Raw genomic sequence first — 21,648 nt, forward strand, 5'->3', positions numbered from 1 at the left:
TAGGCAGGCAGGCTTCAGTAGTTGTGGCACGTGGGCTCAGTAGTTGTGGTGCATGGGCTTAGTTGCTCCGCGGCATGGGGGATCTTCCCGGACCAGGGCTTGAACCCGTGCCCCCTGCATTGGCAGGCAGACTCCTAACCGCTGCACCACCAGGGAAGCCCAGGACATTGTTAATGGACATAAAAGGAGACTAGAATAACTGAAGAGCTTCACCATATTCCTGGATACGAAGACTCAATGACACGGAGTCAGCTCTTCCCATTTTAATCTATACAGTCATTGTAAGTGAAACCCGGAATTTCAACAGGGATTTTCCTGAAATATGAAATCTTGACACTAAAATCATAGGGATGATCAGAGAGGTCTAAGAAAATTTTTAAGACAAAACAAAGTGGGAGCAAGATGGCCTACCAGACAGACAGTGTATTTAAAGCCATAGTGTGGAATTGCACAGGGACAGACAGATAAAGCAACAGCAGAGACTAGAGAGCTCAGAAGCACACTTGTGTATTTATGGATGTTTGATGTATTATATAAATGCCATAGGAATCAGTGGACAAAAGGTGGACTACACAATGAATGGGGCTGGCTTAATAACTTATCTATGTGGGGATAGTAAAATTAGATTTTATGTTCACACCAAACATAAAAGAGTCTGCGTAAAGTCCTAACTGTGAAAAACAAAATTTTGAACTTTAAAATGTAGGTGTAAGGAAGATTTTCTTAAAACATAAAAAGCAGGAAACATGGAGGAGTGTTTTGAAATTAAAAACTGTTGTACAATAAGATGCCAAGAATAAAGTTAAAGGTCAGCTATGCTAAGATATGTGTAGGAGATAATATCTGCTGTGCATATAACTGGCAAAGGATAAGCATCTCGAACATATCCAGAACGTGAATAAGACAAAGACAACCCAGTAGGGAAATGGGTAAGGAAACATGAAAAGCCAACTAACATAAAACAAGTTCAGCCTCGGGGAATTCCCTGGCGGTCCAGTGGTTAGGGCTCTGTGCTTTCACTGCCAAGGACGTGGGTTCGATCCCTGGTCAGGGAACTAAGATCCCACAAGCCACGCGGTACGGCCAAAACAGAAAAAGTTCAGCCTCACCAGTAGTCAGAGATGTGCTCATTAAAATATACCCATCAACCAAAACTTAAATGTTTGGTAACACCAAGTATTTGATGAAGATGTGACCAAATGGAAAATCTCACTCACTACTGGTGGGAGAGTAAATAGGTATAAAATCTCTTAGGAGAGCAGTTTGGTGATCTGTAGCAATGTTGAAGATGTTGCTAGAACCCAGCAATTTTACATCTACATATATTCTGTAAAGAATCTCTTAAACAGGTATCCAAGGAGACAGGTAGACAGAAGTTCATTGCGTCACTCTTTGTAATAGTGACAAGTTGGAAACAACCTAAATGTTCATTGACAGGAGAATGTTGTTGGCATATTCAAGCAGCAGAATAATACCTTACAGCCGTTAAAATCATGAACTGTTATGTATCAGCATGGATAAATCTCCAAAACGGTGTTGAAGGCAAAAAGCAACTTACAATGGTATGTACATGCTTCAACAGAGTTCTTAAACATAAAGTTTAAGAACATGCAAAATAATGCTATCAGATTGAATCACGTGAAATGGCCATTTATGTAGAGTCGAAAAAGCCGAATCTCAGCAAGCCAGTATTTGTGGATGCATTCGTGGTAATGATGGTCGTGGAACTCAGGATGGCATTATCTCCTTGGGGGCATTGGTGAGCGGGGAACTGATATCATAGTAAGGAGAATCTGTGGGGAAGCTTCAGCTGTAACTGTCATATTTTTATTTCTTCAAAGAAATTTGAAGAAAATGTGGCAAATGTTAAATTTATTAAAGCGCTGTGGTGGGTACATGGGTACACTCTTACTATGTTCTTGCACGTTGCTGTTGAAAATATTTGATGATTTTTTTAAGCAAAGCGAAGTGTTGACAGAGGTATAAGAATTGTAATCTCATGACAGTATTAGGAAATATTTACAAAATGATTAACTCCTTTGCTGCTTAATTATGTAAACATAGCACTCATAAGGCTTTTGAGTATAGAAGGTTGAAAAGCATCTCCCCCTCACATATTCCGGGCAGACGCTTCAAATTTTATTTTGTTTTTTTAGCATCACTAAAATCGTCATCATAAAAACCATTCATTAAGTGCCTCCCTTTTGCTTGCTATTGTGTTTGGTGGTGGTCAGATGTATCTCTCTGCCATTGTATAAGAAATCTGGTGATGATATTCAATTTTCCTTTTTTTTTTCTTTTCCACTTCTTTGATGCCGAACAGGAATCTGCAAGCAGAATATGATCGTCTCAAGCAGCAGCATGAACATAAAGGCCTATCCCCACTGCCGTCCCCTCCTGAAATGATGCCCACCTCTCCCCAGAGTCCCCGGGATGCTGAGCTCATTGCTGAGGCCAAGCTACTGCGTCAACACAAAGGCCGCCTGGAAGCCAGGATGCAAATCCTGGAAGACCACAATAAACAGCTGGAATCACAGTTACATAGGCTAAGGCAGCTGCTGGAGCAAGTGAGAGCCACCTCTCTGTAACATGGGATATTTACAAAACATCATTTTCCCCTCTTCAAACTAAACACTAGAACTCCGAGTCCTTTTCAGAACTGTAATAAGCATTGATTTGTTAATTACTTAGTATGTGCCTAGCAAAGTGCTAGATATCAAGGGATATAAGAAGAGGAGGAACGACTAGCATGTCATTTTATAGTTGTTCCAGACTGTTTCCTACAAAAATGTCTTTTATTTGACTGATTTAAAATTCATCTTGGGAAAAAAAATACAGTAAGGTTTCCACTAGTTACCTCAAATTGAAAATTTTACCTCTTGAAATGGAACTCTTTTTTTTTTTTTTTTTTTTTTTTGCGGCATGCGGGCGTCTCACTGCTGTGGCCTCTCCCGTTGCCGAGCACAGGCTCCAGATGCGCAGGCCCAAGCGGCCATGGCTCACAGGCCCAGCCGCTCCGCGGCATGTGGGTTCTTCCCGGATCAGGGCACGAACCCGTGTCCCCTGCATCGGCAGGCAGACTCTCAACCACTGCGCCACCAGGGAAGCCCGGAACTCTTTTTTTTTTTTTTTTCCAATTAGTCTTATTTTCTGGTATACCTTTGGGTTTTTTCTTTTGATAATCCCTAAAACATAATTTTTTTAAGTCTCTGTTGAAAATATAGCAGGATATTGCATTGTGGAAGGCCCCACCTGCACACAGTCCTGGCTTTCTGGGAATTTAAAAATTTGAGATATGTTCTCTCCATCTTGTTCTTTAATACTTCACAAAAATAATAATTCTCCACTACATTTTTGTGGTCTCATATGGTTTCACCATTCTCACATGACCTTCTAAATCTTTCAGTTATTTAGGCTAATCATTTTCTATATCGTATTCCACCATAGCTGTAATGTATTTCAAACTTAGAAGGGGGTACAATTCAGGTACACAGACAGTATCCATGGATCTTATCAACAGTGAAATTTCCCAAATGTAACCATCTTTGGGAGGTTTCTAAGTAGGAAAAGTCGTAATTTCTGAGTTTTGAGTGTCTGTAATAGGTATATATTTGTTTGCGTGTTTTATTATGAAAAATAATTCTCTTTTCTTTTGAATGCCTCAGCCCCAGGCAGAGGCCAAGGTGAATGGTACAACGGCGTCCTCTCCTTCTACGTCTCTTCAGAGGTCAGACAGCAGCCAGCCGATGCTGCTCCGGGTGGTGGGCAGTCAAACTTCGGAATCCATGGGTAAGTGTCTGTCTCAGCTACTCCTGGATTTTGTTCTCTCCTAAGGTCTGGAAATGGTGAACTGTTTGCTCAGAGGTTTAAATCATCTGCTAAATTATCTAATATCGGTTCCGGACAAGGGATTGTCATAAATGCCTTTGGGGTACGAAGATGAAAGACATAGTCCTAGCCCGCAAAGGACTGGCTATTCAGTTAGAACAAGGCAACGTGGTACTAAAGTTTCATTCATTTCGGAGATCAGAGAAGGCTTTTCGACGAATTGATATTTGTGAAGGGTTTTGAAGGATGGAGTAGGAACTGAGCATATGTTGAAGAAGGTATAGCATAACTGAAGATGTAGAGATGAGGGCCTTGGGCCAAGGGCAGGAAGGAGCCACTGGTCCAGTTAGATAGGGTCCAAGCAGGAGGTGGGGTCGGGGAGGAAGGAAGGCTGCAGAGGAAGGTTGGGGTCACATTATAGTGACATGAATATTGGGCAGAGGTGTGTGGTCGGTGTCAGGGAGCCTCTGAAAATCATTTAGCAGGTGAGAAATAGCTAAAAAGATGTACTCCGGCAGTTTTATCTGCCCCAAAGTAAAAATAAAACTTTTACAGGTTGAAAGACTCGTTAGGAGGCAATCACAAAGGCCAAGTTATGGGACTTATTTGAAAATAGAGTAGAGTACCCAAGGCCAGGGGACTGACTGGAAAATGTAAGGAAAGGCAATGAGGGGAGAGGATGTGGTTGGAAGAAGATAATGATCCTTTTGAATGTGGAAACACTGTGTTTGTTTTAGGAGGGGGTAAACGGACAGTCCGGAGAGATCTGAGAGTGAACTCCACAGAATTGATAGCTGCAAGGCGTGAGATGAGAAATACATAAGAAAGGTGCTTGGATACAGCGCCTCGGGGAAGACCTCCCTTTGGGTGATGGGGTAGTGAAGGAGTGGGGAGTAGTGTTGGAAAGGTTACCGAAGAGGGATTACTGAATAATAGCCTCCAAGACCAAAAAACGAAGCAGGCAACTCCTTAAAGTACAATTAGGAAGTTTATTGTGCGCGGCAGCAGGTGGACGGTGATCCCCTGCCACCGAAAGGGATACAGGGGGACTTAAAGGGGCCAAAGCATGTATGCACGGCTGGAAACTGGGGCTTTCTCCTCCCCTCTGGGCGGGGTGGTCTCAGGACCATTAACCATCTGCACCAGCAACGGGCATTCTTCCAGTTTTTGTATCAGATGAAGGTAAGGATAAAAAGCTGACAGGGAACTTGTCTGGCTTGGGCACAGTCCGTCACACAGAAAGGGGAGGGAGGAGGCAGGCCTGTGTGCCCAGGATGGAGCTGACAGAATGGAGTCAGTGTGGCTCAGCCACACAGGCAGGCCTAGGTTTCAGGAAGAAGATGAGTGCCAGAGGTCAAAATGCTGAAAAGGGCTCAGTCGAAATGAAAATAAATTACAGCTCAGTGGATCACCGGAAGCACAGTAGCTGAAAATGCTTCCTCAGAAGTGGCTAAGAGAAGGCAAGTTGGAGAGGTCTGTCTGTCTTTTCACGGAAATAAAAGGTCAGGTAATCTTGGAAATGAGTGTGGCTTGAGGAGAGAAAGGGTCTTTAGACCCTAATGGAAATTATCAAGTAACACTGAGGGCAGAGATGTGTGTAGACCAAATGGTCAGCCAGGTCTGGTGGTGTTCTTCAGTAGTCTTCTCTGCCTAGGACGGGTTCCGAGAAAACTGGAGTTCATGAGGCAAATAAAAGGTCAGAACAAGTAAAGCATTTTGCAGGGGTAATGAAGCCATTGTTAAAAGGACCATGACAGGTGGTTGCCGGCCATCTGCTTACTGGTTTTTCTTGTTGTGCTAGGCTAGACAATAGGGGGTTTTATGAAGGCCACAAATACTTGCTCTGTCCCCCTCCTCTCGTGACTCTTCTCCTCTCGTGAGGCCCAGCATGCTCTATGCTTGCTTTTTCCTGGGTCCTAAACTGGGTTTACTTGACCCTCTTACCTCACAGAAAGGAAGAGACCTGGGACTCCTTGAGTCACACTCGCCTGGTCCCATGGTGTGTCGAAGAATTCATTTTATACTTAGGATCTTCCGTGAGAGTAGAATATAGAGAGGTGAGGTGCCTAATCCGACTTGATGGGACAAAAAGGAAAGGTATGAGTGCATTTTATGGTGGAGGATGGGGACCATGGTCAGGAAAATTCCCCAAAGTAAAACACTTTGCAGTGACGCCTGTGTCTAAGAGGTAGCCTCCCAGTGAGCGGCAGCTGATTATACATGGAGATCATGGAGGGGCCAGGGTTGCTGGGAAAGGAGAAAGATTCCTCAAGAAGTTGACGAGGGTGCATGAGGGCACTGAGATTAGAGAAATCAAAGCTTGTAGAAAAGCCAGCTTGCATTTCTTTTCTGAAGGAAGAGGAAATGTTTGTTTGGAGTTGTTTTCCCAGCTTTACCACACCTCAGTGATTTAGGGCATCAGATTCTCTTTCTCCACATGAGATCTGAGTCGAGCTAATGGCCTGTTGGGACTGTAAGTGATAGCGCAGCATATATATGACAGAATATTATATGCCTTTGTAAAGTCTGTGAATTCCAAAAATAACTGAGTTCTAGTACCTCTGTTGTTAACGCCTACTGCAGGATTTTGCCTTTTTTTGAAGTAAGCAAAGCCTGTGAGACGAAGTCACATACTTGAGTGGTGAGATTCAGAGCCCTCGGTGCTTAGAAACATTAATTATTTAGGCCTGTCAACACTGGCAAAGAGGCAGCGTGCCTATGAAAGCACCCAAATTAAAGTCCACGTCAGGCCGTGGAGCTGAGAGGATCGTGGCAGCACTGAATGCAAGAACAGAAGTGCTTGCTTTCTCCAGTGGCCGAGTTAGGCTAAGAGATGACTGGCCACTGTAAAATGGATAGGCTCTGTTGTTAATAAGTTTGTTTTCTGGATGAAAAGAGTGAATTCAAAGGTGACTTTTTTTTCTTCACCATAAAGAAGAAAAAAAAGACCGTCTTCTTGCAGGATGCACACAGGTGTTGAAATAAATGCAGTGTGTGTGTATCCTCGTGCTTTGAAGCGCTGGGATGTGATAGGGCTGGGATTTGCTGAACCATTTTCTGGTAGAGAGTTGCATTCTTTTAATATATAACCCCAAGACTTTTTAAAGAGAAATATGGGTGAAGTCATACTGGGTGATCTAATGAGTTGGAGTGTTTCCTCAAACCATGAAATACCACTGGTAAGTCTCTGGGTACCATATGTGCGTTCTGTACGTCTTTTAAAATGGGACGGTGTCCTAATGAAGCTCACATTCTGTTAGAAGTGAACAAAGTCTATCTTCCCAACAGCTTATCTCTGACTCCCTTAACTTCTTCTACCCAATCTATCATTCTTTTATATTTTACTTGTTCGCTTAAACAATGTTTAAAGGTTCCTTAGCTTCTTATTTAGAACAATTTCAAACTTAGGGCAGAACTGCAGTTAACTCAACATTTTGCCACATTCGCTTTATTTATTGACAGTAACATCTATTTGCAAACATCTTTATATAGGCTGCATAGATATTCATGTATATTTTATGTGCCTGTATAGTTTTAATGATCACGTTGCATACTTAGTAACACTTCAACCTAATCACACTCAGGAAGTAAATAGCAATACAGTCCTATTATCTAATTTAAATTGCAATATCCCCCATTCTGCCAATAATATTCTTTCTAGCTTTTTGGGTTTTTCACTCAGGAGCCAGTGAAAGGTCATGCTTTGCATCTAGTTGCCTTCTCTCTCTCTTTTTTTTTTTAACTAACTCTCCTAAGGAGTCTAGAACACTTCCCTAGCCTCTTCAGATTTTTTCATGACACTGACATTTCAGAAGAGGTCAGGCCAGTTGTTTTGTAAAATGTTTCTCACTTTGCATTGCCTGCTTGTTTACTCATGATTGGATTCAGGCTAAGTATGTATGCCACCTGACCGCATAGGTGAGGTTGTGTCCCCTCAGTGCATCGCTTCAAGGTTTTCCTCAAGATTGTCAGCCTAGACCTCTCTCCTGAGTGAGTGAGTATTTTCTGGATAAACCCAAAAAAGCCCCACAACAATCTAAAATTTGCGATCAACCTCCAGAATTTCTAAACTGTACAAAGGCAGTCATTTTGCACACTTTTTTCCCCCTTTACCTACATTATGATAAGTTTGGACATATGTATACCCCGTGATACCATTCTCACAGCCAAGGTACTAAACATATTCATTACCTCTAAAACCACCCCTTTACTTACCTTCCTTCTTGAGCCAAGCCCCACCAACACCTCTCCAGTCATCAAGGTCAGTCTGTTTTGCTTTGCATAAACAAACAAGAGAAAGACTTGTAGCCCTCATGGTGGAACAGACAATATGAATACTCCCCTAACTGGTTTCTCTGTCTTTAGGCTCTCGTTCCTCCCTGACATTCAGATTGTATATTAATTATTCTTCTCCCTTTTTTATGGGTCCTGTTTGCCTCAAGTCCATACTCCTTAGCATGGTGTTCAAATTCAAAGGTAGACTCACCTTCCTCTAGCGCCCAGTTTTTCACTGTCTGTCTGTCTTCAAACATGATCCCCCGCCTCCATTTGCAGCCCGCAGTGCTCGTGCACACATACCATGCCGTTTCACTAATCCACGCTGTCGTCAGCCATCTCCGACCCTGTGCGCGATGTCTTCTTAACCTGAAATGTACCATCGTTTTCACTCGTCTTTTTGGGGAACTTGATCATGCATTATTATATCCTGTCTTCGTTATTACACTTTGTTTCTTCTCCCTAGAGCTTAACTTCCTTAAAGGCAAGGCCTAAGTCTTGCTCACTTTCTTCCCCATTTGAGCAATTTAGCCTGAGGTTCTGAATCAAGATGACAACATAGGAAGATCCTGAATTCCCCCCCCACCCCCACGCACAGATCCCTCTCAAAGGAATTCAAGAACTAGCTGAGTGACTCCTATATGTTGGACAAACAAACAGAAAAAAAGCCCCCATCAAAACGGGTAGGAGATGTAGAAAACAAACTTATGGTTACCAGGGGAGAAAATAATCGGAAGACATACACACTACTATATATAAAATATAGATAACAACTAATAAGGACCTACTGTATAGCACAGGGAACTCTACTCAATACTCTAAAATGACCTATCTGGGAAAAGAGCTAAAAAAGAACGGATACATGTATATCTATAACTGATTCACTTTGCTGTACACCTAACACAACATCGTAAGTCAACTAGATGCCAATAAAAATTAATTTAAAAGAAAGAAACAGGTAGGAGATCCTGAGACAGTCTTGCTGTAAACCCCATCCCTGGCATGATGACACACAACTAGTAGCTTCTCCCTGAGGAGTAAAGTTTTGGGCTCCACAAACACCTAACTAACTTTGCAGTCAGTGGGCCTTGCAGCCGTGAGAGAGATCCACAAGGCTATGGAACTAAGAGACAGTACTTAAAGGGCTCACATGGACTCAACAAGGCTAACCCCGCCTCCCCCACCCCCCAACCCCTGCTGCCAAGTGCACAGCTTAGAGGCAGCAGACTGGAATGCATCCAGTCTTTCCATGAAACAAACAGTCCTCTTTGTTTGTTTTTAACTTACAAGCCTCAGCCTGAAGAGGCAGGCTTCTTACTCATTTAACACACATATACAGGGGCTGACTTAAGTACTCTCTAGAGATCGTGCAGGCCAGGCCAGCCAGTGCCATCTTCCCACTCTGCTGCCTCACTCCAGGTCATTGGTATCTCCCATAAAGGAGCTTGTGCACACATCTGGTGGCCAGCACGGTTTATGTCACAGGTTCAATGGAATGGTAGCATACCAAAAGAACAGTTTTTAAATAGCTAGCATCTCCCCAGAGCTCAGTGCAGAGGGGGCATACAGAAACGTTTACATCTCCCACTTTTTCCCTGAAAGAGGTCTATTTACATCCTTTAAAAGCTATTGCCGGGGCGGGGGGTCAGCCTTCCAATCATCTTGCATCTAAGTGCTGACTGAAATCCTCCCCATTGGAACACTGACAGGTCTGGGCAAACCCTCAACTAACTACTCAGCGCCACTAAAAACAAAGAAGCCTCTTTGGACAATCAAAAAAGTTTGAGAGACCAAGAGGTAGGGCAGGGTTGAAAAACAAGGCTCACCTCCTACATGAGATCACGCCTTCAAGATGGCAGAGGTTACTGTTATAGCCAATGCATAGAAACCAACACAAAGGTCAAGGCAAATGAAAAAACAAATACATTCCAAAGAACAGAACAAGGTGAAACCTCAAAAAAGACGGTAAAGAAATTGACATAAGTATTTTGCAAATAGAGAATTCAAAATAACAGCCCTAAAGATGCTCATCAAGGTCAGGAAAACAATGCATTAAAGTGAGCATTCCAAGGAAGAGAGAGAGAATTATAAGAAAAGTACCAAATAGAAATCACAAAGCTAAGGATACAATAACTGAACCAATAAATACAATAGAAGGGTTCAACAGCAGACTAGATGAATTGGAAGAAAGGATGAGCAAACCCAAAAACAGGGCAGTGGAATTCATCCATCATAGGATGAAAAAGAAAAATGAAAGAAGACAAACTTATGGTTGCCAAAGGGGAAAAGGGGAAAAGTGGGGGGGGGGTTATTAGTTTGGGATTAGCAGATGCACGCTACTATATATAACATAGATAACCAGCAAGGACTTACTGTATAGCACAGGGAACGCTACTCAATATCTTGTAATAACCTATCATGGAAGAGATGTAAAAAAATTTTATATATATATATACACACACACAAACACATATATATATATATATCTGAATCACTTTGCTATACATCTGAAACACAACATTGTAAAAATCAACAATATTTCAATAAAAATTTTTAAAAGAGTGATTGATAGAGAAGATAGCTTAAGGAACTTAGTGGACACCATCAAGCAGACAGATATTCCTAATATAGGGTCCTAGAAGGAAAAGAGAGAGAGAAAGCAGAAAAACTTTCTTAACCTGAGGGAGGAAACATACTTCTAGATCCAGGAAGCCTGGACAGTTCCCACACCAAGACACATTATAATTAAACTGTCACAAGTGAAAGACAATGAGAGAATCTTAAAAGCAGCAAGAGGAAAACAACTTGTTACACACAAGGGAATCCCCATAAATCCATCAGCAGATTTTTCAGCAGAAACTTTGCGGGCCAGAAGGGAGTTTCATGATATATTCAAAGTATTTAAAGGGAAAAAAAACCTGCCAACCAGAAGACTCTATCCAGAAAAGTCGTCATTCAGAATTGGAGAGAGAAAGAGTTTTCCAGACAAGCAAAAGCTGAAGGAATGAAACACCACTACACCAGCCTTACAAGAAATGTAAAACGGACTTCTTCTTTAAACTCAAACAAAAGGGTGCTAGCTAATTAGTAACAGGAAAACATGAAAGCATAAGCCTCACAAGTAAAGGTAATTATATAATTAAATTCAAAATAATCAAATCTTGTGATAGTGATGGGCTGACTGCTTATACATTCAGTATGAAGGTTAAAAAGCAAAAGTAATAAAAATAACTATAACCAAAGTAATTTGTTAATAGACACACAGATAAAAATATGTAAACCGTGGCATCAAAAACATAAAACAGAGGGAGGAGAGTAAAAATGTAGAGCTTTAGAATGTGTTTGAAGTTAGGTATTATCAACTTAAAATAGATGGTTATAAATATGTTTTATCTGAGCCTCATGGTAACCACAAAGCAAAAACCTATACACAAACAACAGAAAGGAATCTAAGCATTACACTACAATCATCAAATCACAAAGGAAGAGAGCAAGAGGAAGAAAGGCACAGAGGAACTACAGAACAGCCAGCAAACAATTTTTTAACTGGCAGTAAGTACACACCTATCAAAAATTACTTTAAGTGGACTAAATTTTCCAATCACAATATATGGAGCAGCTGAATGGATTAAAAAACAAGACCTACAGTCTCCCATGGCAATAGAAATAAAAACAAATAAACAAATGGGACCTAATCAAACTTACAAGCTTTTGCACAGCAAAGGAAACCATAAACAAAATGAAAAGACAGCCTACAGAATGGGAGAAAATATTTGCAAATAATGCAACCAACAAGGGCTTAATTTCCAAAATATACAAACAGCTCATACAACTCAACAACAAAAAAACAACCCAACTGAAAAATGGGCAGAAGATTGGAATTGTCACATACACACTACTATATGTAAAATAGATAGCTAATAACGACCTACTGTACAGCACAGGGAACTCAACTCAGTACTCTGTAATGGCCTATATGGGAAAAGAATCTAAAAAAAGAGTGGATATATGTACATGTATAACTGACTCACTTTGCTGTACAGTAGAAACTAACACAACATTATAGACCAACTATACCCCAGTAAAAAAAAAAATGGACAAAAGACCTAAATAGACATTTCTCCAAAGAAGTACAAACAGCCAAGAGGCACATGAAAAGATGCTCAACATCGCTAATTATTAGAGAATGCAAATCAAAACTACAATGAGATACTGCCTCACACACCAGTCAGAATTGGCCATCATTAAAAACTCTACAAATAACAAATGCTGGAGAAGACATGGAGAAAAGGGAACCCGCTTACAGTGTTGGTGGGAATGTAAAGTGGTGCAGCCACTATGGAGAACAGTACAGAGGTTCCTCAGAAAACTAAAAATAGAACATGATCCAGCAGTCCCACTCCTGGGCATATATCCGTGCAAAACTCATCTAAAAAGGTACATGCACCCCTGTGTTCATAGCAGCACTATTCACAATAGCCAAGACATGGAAACAACCTAAATGCCCATCAACAGAGGAATGGATAAAGAAGATATGGTACATATATACAATGGAATACTACTCAGCCATAAAAAGAACGAAATAGTGCCATTTGCAGCAACATGGGTGCAACTAGAGATTATCATACTAAGTGAAGTCAGAAAGAGAAAGACAAATACCATATGATATCACTTAAATGTGGAATCTAAAATACAACACAAAGGAACCTATCTGAGAAACACAAACAGACTCACGGACATAGGGAACAGACTTGTGGTTGCCAAGGGGGAGGAGGTTGGTGGAGGAATGGAGTGGGAGGTTGGGGTTAGCAGATGTAAGCTATTATACATGGAATAGATAAACAACAAGGTCCTACTGTATAGCACAGAGAACTATATTCAATATCCTATGATAAACCATAATGGAAAAGAATATTAAATATATATGTATAACTGAATCACTTTGCTGTACAGCAGAAATTAACACAACATTGTAAATCAACTATACTTAAAACAAAACAAAAGGAAAGGAAAGACACAAGACAAATGCAACATATGACCCTAGGTTCCGGGGTGGGGGTGGAATATATACATATGCACATATATGGTAATAGTTATAAAAGACATTATGAATTATTAAGGCAATTGGTGAAATTTAAATATAGGCTACAAATTAGATGATAATATAGTGCAATGTGGTTCCATAAGATAGGGTTCAAGGACATAATGATGAAGTACTTAGAAAAAAAGGGTCATGGACCTGAACCTTATATTGAAATGGGTCAGCAATAGTAACAACAACGATAATAAATCTATGTATTTAGAAAGAGAAACAAAGCAAATATGGCAACATTAACACTTGGTGAATCAAGGTAAAGGGTATATTAGGAGTCTATTTTACTATTGGAATTTTTCTGTAACTTTGAAATTAAAATTTAATGAAAATCCTTTCCAACAAAAACAAACAAAACAACAACAGAAACAAGACCTAGCCCTATGTGGCCTATAAAAAAGTCACTTCAGATGTAAAGATGTAAAGAAACCTGGGGTAGCTACACTTATATCAAACAAAATAGACTTTGAAACGACGACTAAAATAAGACCCAAAGAAGGGCATTACAACAATGATAAAGAGGTCATTCCAATAAGAGGCTGTAACATTTGTAAGTATTTATTCACCCAACATAGGGGCACCTAAACATATAAAGCAAATATTAAGAGACCTAAAGGGAAAAATAGATAGCAATACAATAATAGTAGGGGATTTAACCATATCTCACGTACATCAATGGATAGGTTATCCAGACAGAAAATCAATAAGGAAGCATGGGACCATATATTATGTCAGATGAACTTAACATACATACAGAACACTCCATCCAAACACAGCAGAGTACATTCTTAAGTGTACATGGAACATTCTCTAGGATGGAATATTCTCTAGGATAGATCATATATTGGGCCACAAAACAAGTCTCAGTAAATTTAAGAAGATTGAAATCATATCGAGCATCTTTTCTGACCACAGTGTTATGAAACCAAAAATCAATTTCAAGAAGAAAACTGGAAAATTGACAAATACGGGAATATTTAATAACATACCAATGTGTTACTGTACACACTACAAATGGATTGATGAAGAAATCACAGGAGAAATCAAAAACTACCTTGAGACAAATGAAAATGGAAATACAACATAACAAAAGTTACAGGATGCAGCAAAGCAGTTCCGAGAGGGAAGTTCATACAGATAAATGCCTGCATCAAGAAACAAAAAGGTCTCAAACAACCAACCTAACTTTACACCTCAAGGAACTAGAAAAAGAAGAACAAAGTCCAAAGTTAATGGAAGGAAAGAAAGATCAGTGCAGACATAAATGAAATAGAGATGAAAAAGATAATGGAAAAGATCAATGAAACGAAGCGCTTTTTTTTTCTTTTTGAAAAGATAAACAAAATAGACCTTTAGACAAACTCGCCAAGAGAAAAAGAGAGAGGACTCAAAATCAGAAATGTATGAAGAGATGAGTACAACTTATACCACAGAAATACAAAGGATCGTAAGACTACTGAAAACAATTATATGCCAACAAATTGGATAATCTGGAAGAAATGGATAAATTCCTAGAAACATACAACCTGCCAAGACTGAATCATGAAGAAACAAACTCTGAACAGACCAACAATGAGAAAGGAGATTGAATCTATAAGCAAAAGTCCCCCCCGCCGCCCCAAAAAAGCCCAGAATCAGATGGTTTCTCTGGCAAATTCTACCAAACATTTAAAAAAGAACACGAATCCTTCTCAAACATTTACAAAAAAATTGAAGAGGAAATCACACCCCCAAAATTATTTTACAAGGCCAGCATTACACTTTGATACCAAAGCCAGATGAGGACACTACAACAAAACTATAGACCAACATCTAATGAATACAGATGCAAAAATTCTCAACAAAATATTAGCAAACCAAATTCGACGGTACATTAAAAGGATCATACACCATGACCAAGTGGGATTTATCCCTGGGTTGCATGGGTGGTTCAACATATACAACTGAATAAATATACCACATTAATAGAATGAAAGAAAATCATATGATCATCCCAATAGATGAAGAAAAAGCATTTGGCAAAATTCAACATCCATTCATGATAAAAACTCTCAACAGAGTGGGCATAGAGGGAACATATGTCAACATGATGAAGGCCATGTATGACAAGCCCACAGCTAACATCATATTCAGTGGTGAAAAGCTGAAAGCTTTTCTGCTAAGATCAGAAGACCAGGGTGCCTACTCTTGCCGCTTTTGTTCAGTATAGTGCTGAAAGTCCTAGCCAGCATAACTGGGTGAGAAAAAGAATAGAAGGCCCACAAATCAGAAAGAAAGTAGTAAATTTATCTCTATTTGCAAATGACATGATAACATACATAGAAAACCTGGAAGACTCTACCAAAAAACTGTTAGAACTCAATGAATTTAGTGAAGTTGCAGGATAAAAACTCAATATACAAAAATCTGTTGCATTTTTACACACTAATAACAAACTACGACAAAGAGAAATTAAGAAAATAATTCCACTTACGATTGCATCAAAAAGAATAAAATACCTAGGAATAAATTTAAGGCGGTGAAAGACCTGTACCCTAAAAACTATAAGACAGTGATGAAAGAAATTGAAGAAGATGCAAACAAATGGAAAGATATTTCATGCTCATTGACTGGAAGAATTAATATTGTTAAAATGTCCATACTACCCCCAAGCAATCTACAGATTAAGTGCAATCCCAATCAAAATTCCAATGGCATTTTTCACACAAATAGAACAAAAAATCCTAAAATCTGTATGGAACCACAAAAAAAAAAGACCCCGAAGAGCCAAAGCAATCTTGAGAAAGAAGAGCAAAGCAGGAGGACTCGTGCTCCCTGATTTCATACTGTATTACAAAGCCATAGTAGTCAAAATGGTATGGCATTGGCATAAAAACAGACACATAGATCAACAGAACAGAACAGAGGGCCTATAAATAAACCTTCACACATATGGTCAATTAATTTACAACAAACAAGCTAAAAACATACAATACGAAAAGAATAGTCTCTTCAGTAAATGGTGTTGGGAAAACTGCACAGCCACATACAAAAGAATGAAATGGGACCACTATCTTACGCCATACATGAAAAACAATTCAAAATGGATTAAAGACTTGAATGTAAGACCTGAAACCATGAAAACTCCTGGAAGAAAACATAAGGGGTAAGCTCCCTGATATCAGTCTTGGTGATGACTTTTTGAGTTCACACCAAAAGCAAAGGCAACAAAAGCAAAAATAATCTGACTACATCAAATAAAAAGCTTCTGTACAGCAAACAAAACCATCGAGAAATAAAAAGACAGAATGGGAGAAAATATTTGCAAATCATATATCTTACATGGAGATAATATTCAGAATGTATAAAGAACTCATACAACTCAAGAGAAAAAAACAATCTGATTAAAAAATGAGAAGATCCGTTAGACATTTTACCAAAGATATACCACTGGCCAACAGGTACATGAAAAGGTGCTGGACATCACACTAATCATCAGGGAAAATGCAAATCAAAACCACAATGAGATATCACCTCACATCTGTTTGAATGGCTATTAACAGAGACAAGACATAACAAGTGTTGGTGAGAACGTGAAGAAAAGGGGGAACCCTTGTGCACAGTTTTAGTGCGAATGAAAAATGGTGCAGAGAACAGACTGGTGGTTGCCAGAGGTAGAGGCTGGGCAAAATGAGCAAAGGTGGTCAAAAAGTACACAATGCCAGTTATAAGATAAATAAGTCCTGCATGGGATATAACGTACAGCATGGAGACTACAGTTAACAATACTGTACTGTATGTTTAAAAGTTGCATGGCAGCATGGATGGACCTAGAGATTATCGTACTAAGTGGAGTAAGTCAGACAGAGAAAGGCAAATATCATATGATATCCCTGATATGTGGAATCTAAAAATATGATACAGATGAACTTATTTACAAAACAGAAGTAGAATCACAGACATAGAAAACAAATTTATGGTTACCAAAGGAGAAGGGGGCGGGGTAAATTAGGAGTATGGGATTAACAGATATAAAAATAGATAAACAACAAGGCCCTACTGTATAGCATAGGAAAGTATATGCAATATTTTGTAATTACCTATAATGGAAAAGAATGTGAAAAAGAATACATATACATATATATATATATATATATCTGAATCACTTTGCTGTACACCTGAAACTAACACAACATTGTAAATCAGCTAAACTTCAACTAAAAAAAAGTTGCTAAGAGATTATTAAATCTTTTATTCTTGTGATGAGAACTTTTATAAGATTTGTAACTATGGTGATGAATGTTAACTTACTGTGGTAATCAATTCGCAGTATATACTTATTTCAAATAATTACGTTGTACACCTAAAGTTAATACGTTCCATGTCAATTATATCTCAATAAAAATTTTACAAACGAATAATAGCTACTAATTTCAATATCTTTCATCACTATTCAACACTAACCAACTAGTAATCAACATCATCATTGTATACCGTTAATATAGTAAAGAACTTAAAGACAGCATTTTTATGTAAAATTGAAACCATCTACCCCAAGTCATAATTTCACAAAGTCACTGAAGGTAAATATCAGGTACTGGATAGATCTTTTTTTTCTTAAGGAAAACTAGAGAAAGGCGGGAATGACAAAGTAGTCACACATCAAGTTGGAAATTGGTTAAAAACAAAATATATGATTTAGATAAGCAATCCAAAGAAAAATAGGGGTGGGCATATTTGCTCATACACAGCCCCCTTTTTAAGACAAAATAGTGTTCTAATACACAGCTTCCTTTTGTATAAAGAGAAAATAGTTTGCTTGGGTGTAAACAAAAATCATAGGTGTAAGGATTCTTGTGTCTCAGCTTACATCAATTCTGGCTAAAGTCACTTTTTAAGCAAGTTAAACCCTTATCATCATTTGAATTGAGGAAAGGGAAGTGAGTTAGATATCATCCCGTCTAGAAAGCCTGAAACCATGGTGAATTTCAGAAGAATTAAAGAATATCTTGCCTATAGCAAACCATTTCACTTCTTTGATCTCAGATTAAACTGAGTCATCTCCTTTTTCTTCACTTCAGCAGTGTCTATCATATTATGCTATATCAGAGTGCTATTTTAACTTTGACTATGTCTTCCCTTATTTTGAAACATTCATTTTTTTTAATGTTTCAGTCATTTCTTTGGACCAACTTCAGACAAACCATGAAAACTAGGGCCAATAATCCAAAAAGGATTTTTATGCATATCTGTGGGGATCACCTCAGAATAGAATCAAATTGAAGTGTTAATGCTAAAGAATTGCCATTACCTAAGTTAGAAATCCCTGAACCATTAGCAGTGCTATTTGAGCAGGCAATGGATCAGTGAAGTAGGGATGAGGGCTGGCCAAGTTCCCAGTGTACACACTTGGGACTCAATAAATATTTTCTTGAGGTTTCTTTTGTGTGTGGGGGAGGAGGCTTGTGGTCACCAGTATTGTTAGAGTCAACATTTTTGGGCCGCCTATAATGTTATAGCCACATATCAGCATATGATTAGATAACCCATAAATATTGGTATCTTGCTAGTTCGATGCCTGAAAACAGAGTATATCAATCAGCTATTGCTTTGTAACAAAATAATCGGAAAATTCTCAAGTTACATATTTTTCATTCAGGCCGTCTTGTTGGTTGATTGGAGTTGTGCTAGAGCTCAACTAGGCTGGACTCCAAGTTGTGGGTTGGGGTCAAGTCTGTTCCACATGTCTCTCACCCCCTTGGGTCAGAAGACCACTGGACCATGTACTTCTTATGGCACATAAGCACAAGAAAGCAAGCCCAACCACTTAAGCACATTACGAGGCTCTGCTTATGTCATATCTAACATTCCATTGGCCAAAGCAGGTTATGTGACCATGTCTAAATTCCTGAGCCAGAGAAGCACGTTCCCCCCAACACTCGGTCACTTTACTTTGTACATACTGGCCATCTTCTTGCTCTTCCGTGAGCAAGCCAATCACACTCTCCTCTCAGAGTCTGCATTTCCTATTCCCTCTGTCTCATGCACTCTTCCTTCAAATATCTACGTGGCTCCCAGCCTCAAGTCCCTAACATTTTGGCTCATCTGCCCCTTATTAACGAGGGCTCTTAGACTCCCCTTTCTGAAGAGTCTTCCTCACTGCCCCTCCCTAACCCTCTTTTCTGAGGCCTGAGTGCCTCCATAAGGATGTGAATTCCGCGGAGCCAGCTTTTTGGTTGTGTACTGCTATAATCCCAGTACTCAGAACATTGCCTGGCACATAGTTGGCTTTTGATAAGTACTTGAATATATAAATAAATCTGTTTTGAAATTTTTACGGCTTTTTTTTTAACATTTAAAATCTGGCTCAGTATTGAATAGTCTGGTGGCATTACTTTAGTTTCAGGTGTCATTTAGCGGTTTTCACTTTTCCAGTATAATCTGACACAGAAAATATTAGGCCTTAAGCATTTTTCAGTGGTTGATTCACTTCTTACTCACGCATACATGTGATAATTCTGATTTCCACTTTTAAAGGAGATTAGTTAAACCCAAAGGAGTTTTAACTGTGAAAATCTTGAGAAAAGAAGAAAAGATTATATTTTACTTGTTTATTTTCTACCTAAGATGTAATAGGCCCCCAAAAACTGTTTGAATGGATACATGAAACTGCCATGAAAGTTTCCAGCAAAACAAAGAAGCCAAGTTTACCTTTGTACTTGGACACTTGCATTTGAGACTCACAGCTGATAGTTATGACTGGTTGACATCGTTAGGTTTATACCTTTTTTTGATCCTTGAAGTAATTCAGGGAGAAGAATGTCGGTCACTTCACTGAACTGTACCTAAACCTTAAGACAGTAGAGTTGAGTTCCTAGAGCTCCAGTATGAGCTAATTAAACTGTCAGAAATATTAACATCATTGCTCATGAGTGTCTCTTTTGGTTCCAATTTATTCTATAAGGCATACTATCACTAAAGTGGACTTGACACCATTAAAAATGCCTCGTGTTCCCCAATTCGGCAAAATTTTGCATTGGTAATGGAACAGAAATGTAATCAACCCTGCAGCTGTCAGCATCCTGTTCCTTCTGGCAACATTTCATTCACTCCATCCTTTCCAGATGATGGTAGTTTAAAACCACGGGCAAGGGGCTTCCCTGGTGGCACAGTGGTTAAGAATCCGCCTGCCAATTCAGGGGACATGGGTTCGAGCCCTGGTCCGGGAAGTTACCGCATGCCGGGGAGCAACTAAGCCCGTGTGCCACAACTACTGAACCTGCGCTCTAGAGCCCGTGTGCCACAACTACTGAAGCCCATGCACCCTAGAGCGTGTGCTCGCAACAAGAGAAGGCACTGCGATGAGAAGCCCACGCACCACAGTGAAGAGTAGCCCCTGCTCGCTGCAACTAGAGAAAGCCCGCACGCAGCAACGAAGACCCAGCACAGCCAAAAATAAATAAATAAAATTAAATAAATAAATAAAATTTAAAAACCCACAGGCAAAAAGAAACTAAAGATGCTGAATTTCGTTTTTTCATTTCTAAAGGCATAAATATCAGCAAGTAGTATGTGCATGTGGATGGATAGATAATCTAACTTCCTTTTCACCTTATAACCTGAATAGCAATCATTTCCTGTCCTTAGTACTTCAAAGAGGGTTCCTATGGTATGTTACCAGGAGACTCACAGAATCAGAGGGGTTCTGTCTACCCCAGGTCCTTAGCCCTCCTTTCTAATAATGGTATACAGCCTCACATCCACCTAGGATAGGATTTTGTCTAAATGGTGAGCACTGCCAAGGATTCTTTTAGCTTGTGCTTTAAGAAAGAAGGATGAACACTTGGTAATAAATGCGGGATTATAATCAGAGATGAAAATCCAAGTGGCATAGACCAAAGGAAACGACAGGCAGGCATATTTAAGTCATTACATCACTGGCTCCCCAGTCATTTTCAAGTCACATGTGAACCAGAGGTTGTCAACCCCTTAAGCGTGTATATTTTTGTTGATCTGCTGAAGCAAGGTCTTGTTTTAAATGGAAGTGACAATGTGCTCAACAAACAGAGCTTGAAAAGAAGTTATTTTCACTGTTGGAAGATTGAATGTTATGAAAAATTAGTTTCAAAGGACCTTCAAAGTTCAAAACAATTTTGTTTGCACTTAAGAAATTTCTCCCTTACTGCAAATGCTGTTTGAGGTGTATTTCTTTGACACATGAGTAAACAGTCGAGACACAGATCAACAAAATCTACAAGGAGACTCCCATCCCCAGAAGAAAACCATCCATCCCTAAACTCCCTTCCTTCCAAATCATCCTTCTCTCCTCACATAAACAAATGCTCAAAAATTTTGTTAAAAAGTTTCCCTTTGTAAGCCTCTAAAAACATAATTATGAAGAAGTAACCCCACGGAACAAATAGGAGAGGAACATAACTTCCCGGTATGTCCATATACACAGTCCTTAGAATATC

General features: G+C 39.4%; 1 protein-coding gene across 8 annotated transcripts in view; it reads left to right on the plus strand.

The window, feature by feature from the left end:
- DMD (dystrophin) overlaps positions 1-21,648 on the plus strand; it is a 2,236,200-nt gene that overhangs the window by 2,197,223 nt on the left and 17,329 nt on the right. For all 8 annotated transcript variants that reach the window (XM_082680764.1, XM_082680765.1, XM_082680763.1 and 5 more), the window contains 2 exons: positions 2,324-2,567; positions 3,666-3,789. In XM_082680764.1, coding sequence (XP_082536890.1) covers positions 2,324-2,567; positions 3,666-3,789 — 368 coding nt within the window. The remainder of the gene's footprint in view (positions 1-2,323; positions 2,568-3,665; positions 3,790-21,648) is intronic.

The sequence above is a fragment of the Grampus griseus genome, assembly GCF_964374135.1.
Source record: "Grampus griseus genome assembly, chromosome: X".
NCBI lineage: Eukaryota > Metazoa > Chordata > Mammalia > Artiodactyla > Delphinidae > Grampus > Grampus griseus.